The 6,000-nt window shown below is 39.0% G+C and overlaps 1 protein-coding gene across 1 annotated transcript in view; it reads left to right on the forward strand.

The window, feature by feature from the left end:
- The window catches only part of bmf1 (BCL2 modifying factor 1), a 40,184-nt gene extending 34,390 nt beyond the window's left edge, over window positions 1-5,794 (forward strand). The window contains exon 5 of the mRNA XM_067367561.1: window positions 5,729-5,794. Within this exon, the coding sequence (XP_067223662.1) occupies window positions 5,729-5,753 (25 nt within the window). The 3' untranslated portion in view covers window positions 5,754-5,794. The remainder of the gene's footprint in view (window positions 1-5,728) is intronic.
- The last annotated feature ends 206 nt before the right edge of the window (window positions 5,795-6,000 follow it).

Genomic DNA, 6,000 nt, shown 5'->3' on the forward strand with positions numbered 1-6,000 from the left:
GGAAAATACGTGTGTCTGAGATTTAGTCACCAGTACAACACTGATAAGAGAAAGAGGGAAAAACACAGAGTTAAAGAACTGCATCTCACACGAGAACACTGATAAATTATTTTCTTACTCTGGATTTTACTCTGTGTAAACATTCGTAAAACATTTACTCGAGGAGCAAAATGACTGAAGATATTATCCTGTGTGTGTGTGTGTGTGTGTGTGTGTGTGTGTAACAGCAGCAGAAATGTTCAAGAATATGTTTCAGGATCAGTTGTTTCAAACATGTAGTTTAGCTCCTAATCTATTGCTTTAGACCGTCAGCCCTGTTTCCCAGCTAGTTAACAAATGAAACTTTTTGTTTTCTTTCCTGTCCTCCCCCCATCTCTCTCTCCTTTCGTTTGGCCGTGGTCCAAAGCTCCACAAACAATTGCCTGAGCGGCTGCAGTCCTGATGGCCATAAACAAAACTGTCGAGCCGTTCGTCTCCACCTCCTGCAGGTCATGACAGCTGTGGAGCAACACAACCGCTGGCAGCAGCCGCACCTCCACCTGTGAGTGTGTGTGCGTGTGAGAGAGATTACTGCGATATGACCCACTTCTCATCCACCCATCAGATTCGACTCGCTCCATGAACACAGTATAAACTAGTGCTGCTCGATTATACCAGAAATCATAATCATGATTATTGTGGCCAATATTGAGATCAAGATTATTTTTTACTGAGAACACAATTACTCTTTGACTTTGGAAACGTCATACATTTGATGAACTTTTAAAAGAACTTTTTAAATGTTTTGATTATTGTCAACTTGAAATATAATTCAACTGAAAATAGTATAATATATATATATAGTAATAATAATAATACAATAATAAATTAATTGATTATTAAATAAATCAGTATTCACCTAAATGAAAGCATGGATATCTTTCTTTCTTTCTTTATATATATATTATATATATTTAAGTTTTTTGGTTTATTTTGTTTTGTTTTTTTGGTATATTTCAGTGCATCATGATGGAGGTCTAAACCTGCAGAAATTAAAAATAAATAAATGTAATAATAGAAAAATAATTAAAAGGAATATATGACTTGATGAAATTAATTTTAATCTTGAATTTATTTAAAAAATAAATCAATGTATAAATCGATGAATATAAGAATAAATACTTATAAAAAGTAAATAAATGCATAAATAAATAAATGAAAAAGAAATTAAATAAGTAAAGAATGAATTTAAAAAATACAGAAAATAATAAATAAAGGGTAAAATACAAAAAAAATCAAATTAAGTCATTTACATTCATTAATTCATCTATGCATTTATTCTTTTATTCATTTTTAATTTCTGCAGGGTTGGACCTCCATACACCACTACCCATCAGACTTTATTTGCACATCTGTTTTGTAGCAACACACACACACACACTGAGCAGCCTGAGCTACACAATGAAACAGACATAGAAATCATAACTGAAAATAAATGAATATAAAACAACAGTGAAGATGTAAAAAGTCTGATGCAGTGAGTGAAAACTAGCAGAACTGGCATCACACTGAGATCTTTTATTCCTGTGGTAATTTGAGCAGGTTTATAATGCATCTGTAACTGGAGCAGATGAGAGTTGAAGAGTTCAGCATGAGCTCCTCCGGCTGATTTTGTCACATTCACACAGCAGGCCTTCTCATGTGATAGTCGCTATGGTGACTGTGTGATTGACAGGTTGGCACATCTCTCAACTCACTATTGGATGTTTTTCTGGCTATTTTTGCACATGCATGCTGTGCTGTGCTGTGATGTCATACTGTAATCCAATCAAAATAAGAAGCAAAACATGCAGGATAACATGATTAAACCTCTTCAAAACATTCACCTTGTTTGAGCAACCCAACAAGCCACCAATAGAGTGAGTTTGGGGTGCAGATGAAAGAGTAGGAGTTTGAAAACCTGTTTGGAAACAACCATTAGTTGTGCAGTTCTGTTTTAGTTGTTCTGTGCACATAGATGATAGATCACAGCAGCTGGTCTCTCTGTGTTCAGAGCTGTCGGTGTGAAGCTGATGTAGTGATAAAGAAGATAAAGCTCTGGCTTGTGTTCACCTCACTGAACAGTAGATGTGGTCGCGTTGAACCCTTGGCCTTCCCGCGTGCTGCCGTTGAGGTCGTCTACTGCGAACACTGGTGGCTTTCCTCCGAACTGCTCATCAGGGTTCAGATCGAGGTCTGAAAGACTCGACTGAAGTGAAAACACTTACTGAGAAACACACTAGAAACCGCACATGACCTGCAGAGTTCAACATGACCTCTATATGAAGTATAACAATCAGTTAAGGGTTTTAAATTAAACCCGATTCCAAAAAAGTTGGGATACTGTACAAATTGTGAATAAAAACAGAATGCAATGATGTGGAAGTTTCAAATTTCAATATTTTATTCAGAATACAACATAGATGACATATCAAATGTTTAAACTGAGAAAATGTGTCATTTTAAGGGAAAAATAAGTTGATTTTAAATTTCATGGCATCAACACATCTCAAAAAAGTTGGGACAAGGCCATGTTTACCACTGTGTGGCACTGATGTGGTCTGGCATTGTCATGTTGGAAAATGCAAGGTCTTCCCTGAAAGAGACGACGTCTGGATAGGAGCATATGTTGTTCTAGAACTTGGATATACCTTTCAGCATTGATGGTGCCTTTCCAGATGTGTAAGCTGCCCATGCCACACGCACTCATGCAACCCCATACCATCAGAGATGCAGCTTCTGAACTGAGCGCTGATAACAACTTGGGTTGTCCTTGTCCTCTTTAGGACATGGCGTCCCAGTTTTCCAAAAAGAACTTCAAATTTTGATTCGTCTGACCACAGAACAGTTTTCCTCTTTGCCACAGTCCATTTTAAATGAGCCTTGGCCCAGAGAAAACGCCTGCGCTTCTGGATCATGTTTAGATATGGCTTCTTTTTTGACCTATAGAGTTTTTTATATATGTACACTGATCAGGCATAACATTATGACCTTCCTAATATTGTGTTGGTCCTTCTTTTGCTGCCAAAACAGCCCTGACCTGTTGAGGCATGGACTCCTCTCGTTTGTTGGATCGGACCACACAGGCCAGCCATCAATGAGCCTTGGTCGCCCCTTGACCCTGTCTCCGGTTCACCACTGTTCCTTCCTTGGAGCACTTTTGATAGATACTGACCACTGCAGACCGGGAACACCCCACAAGAGCTGCAGATTTGGAGATGCTCTGACCCAATCATCTAGATATCACAGTTTGGTCTTTGTCAAACTCACTCAAATCCTTACACCCATTTTTCCTGCTTCTAACACATCGACTTTGAGGACAAAATGTTCACTTGCTGCCTAATATATCCACCCACTAACAGGTGCCGTGATGAAGAGATGATCAGTGTTATTCAGTGGTGTTAGTCCAATTTTCAGTTAGGCCTACAGAAATGTAATAAAGTAATCAAATGTAAAATAACACTGCATTGTGTTCACTGTATAAATTAAACATACCCGAATTCCAGAAAAGTTGGGATGTTTTTTGTTTTGTTTTTTTGAATAAAATGAAAACTAAAAGACTTTCAAATCACATGAGCCAATATTTAATTCACAATTGAACATAACAAACGTTTAAAGCAGAACTAAGTAACTTTTTTTACCTTCATAAATAGTTTTCTAAGTCCTTACAATGGTTAATTGACTTGTGGTGTGTTTGAGGCGAGCACTAACCCCCTCTGGCACGTCTACGCCAGAAAACAGCACTTGCAAGTTGAGCTGCGCTGACCCGACACAATCTCGCTTCATGTTCACGTTCACACGAGAGTGACAAAATTCTTTACGGTAATTCAAAAACAATGTATATATTATGACTTTATAAGAGAATTTCGAAAATTACCCACCTCCATTGAGATTTCTTGTACTGTATTTGCAAAACTACTGCGCTGGTGAGCGTTGTAGTCGTTGTAGTCCAGAGCTGTGCTTGGAGTATTTACGACAGTGTGATTCACTGAAGGAACCTGTAGGGGGAGCTTCGCAAATCTTACTGAGTTCCCCTTTAAACAGAGAAATTTTACACTTTTATCCACTAAATGAGCTCATTTCAAATTTGATACCTGCTACCGGTGTCAAAAAAGTTGGCACGGGGGCAACAAATGACTGAAAAAGCAAGACATTTTGATTCAGCTGGGAGAACATCTAGCAACTAATTAAGTTAATTGATATCAGGTCTGTAACATGATTAGCTATAAAAGGAATGTCTTAGAGAGGCAGAGTCTCTCAGAAGTAAAGATGGGCAGAGCTGTGAAAGAGCTCATGGCCGTGTTCTTCGGGCCCTCAGACGACACTGCATCACTCATCGGCATGATTGTGTCAATGACATTACTAAATGGGCCCAGGAAAACTTCCAGAAACCACTGTCGGTAAACACAATCCGCCGTGCCATCTGCAGATGCCAACTAAACCACTGTCAGTAAACACAATCCGCCGTGCCATCTGCAGATGCCAACTAAACCACTGTCAGTAAACACAATCCGCTGTGCCATCTGCAGATGCCAACTAAACCACTGTCGGTAAACACAATCCGCCGTGCCATCTGCAGATGCCAACTAAACCACTGTCAGTAAACACAATCCGCTGTGCCATCTGCAGATGCCAACTAAACCACTGTCAGTAAACACAATCCGCTGTGCCATCTGCAGATGCCAACTAAAGCTCTGTCATGCAGAAAGGAAGCCATATGTGAACAGTTCAGAAGCGCCGTCGCGTCCTGTGGGCCAAGGCTCATTTAAAATGGACTGCTTCAAAGTGGGTCAGACGAATCCAAATTTGACATTCTTGTTGGAAATTACTGATGCCGTGTCCTCCGGGCTAAAGAGGAGGGAGACCTTCCAGCGTGTTATCAGCATTCAGTTCAAAAGCCAGCATCTCTGATGGTATGGGGGTGCATAAGTGCATACGGTATGGGCGGCTTGCATGTTTTGGAAGGCACTATGAATGCTGAAAGGTATATAAAGGTATACAAATGCTCCCCTCCAGACGATTTCAGGGAGGGTCTTGTGTATTTCAGCAGGATGATGCAAAAACACATACTGCAGCTGTTACAACAGCATGGCTTCGTCGTAGAAGAGTCTGGGTGCAGTCCAGATCTTTCACCTATAGAGAAAAATAGGTCAAAGACGACCACAAACTCTTGGAAACCTATATCAGGCAAGAATGGGACCAAATTCCAACACCAAAGCTCCAGAAACTCATAACCTCGATGCCCAGACATCTTCAGACTGTTTTTAAAAGAAGAGGAGATGTTACACCATGGTAAACATGCCCCCGTCCCAACTATTCTGAGACCTGTAGCAGTCGTCACATTTGAAATAAGCTCATTTTGTGCATAAAATTGTAATTTCTCAGTTTAAACATTTGTTATGTTATTTATGTTCTATTTTGAATAAAATATTGGCTCATGTGATTTGAAAGTTTTTTAGTTTTCATTTTATTCAAATGTAAAAAAACGTCCCAACTTTTCCGGAATTCAGGTTGTAGATTAATCCTTATTAAAGTTACACAAGTTATTCAGTCAAGAGCAGTGAGTGATTTTCTCTTTATCATTTGTTGTTTGATTAACATTAATGACACAGACGGCAGCAGGAATATTAGGCTGCTGTCACTTTAAGAGCTAATGCACGGATCTAATATACTGAAATGTATGTGTTTTCTTTCTTTTTTCTTTTTTTAGGGCCGCTACAAGGGGCTTTATATAGAAGACATTCATGTAAACCGATCCCTCCTATGGTGAGTTTTCTCTTTCAATTCAAGTCATGGTGGAGCAACAGTTTGAACAGCATCTTGCTGAGAAAGTTAGTTAAACACTTTATAGTAACTTGAATAACTTGAACTCATTTAATGACTCAGACGTCTCAAATACTGATGTGTTTCCACCAACACAAGAACATGTTCAGTATGTAACCAGGCTGTATATTTGCAATGTAATGGCCAAGAATCAACATT

The sequence above is a fragment of the Chanodichthys erythropterus genome, chromosome 18, assembly GCF_024489055.1.
Source record: "Chanodichthys erythropterus isolate Z2021 chromosome 18, ASM2448905v1, whole genome shotgun sequence".
In the NCBI taxonomy this organism is placed as follows: domain Eukaryota; kingdom Metazoa; phylum Chordata; class Actinopteri; order Cypriniformes; family Xenocyprididae; genus Chanodichthys; species Chanodichthys erythropterus.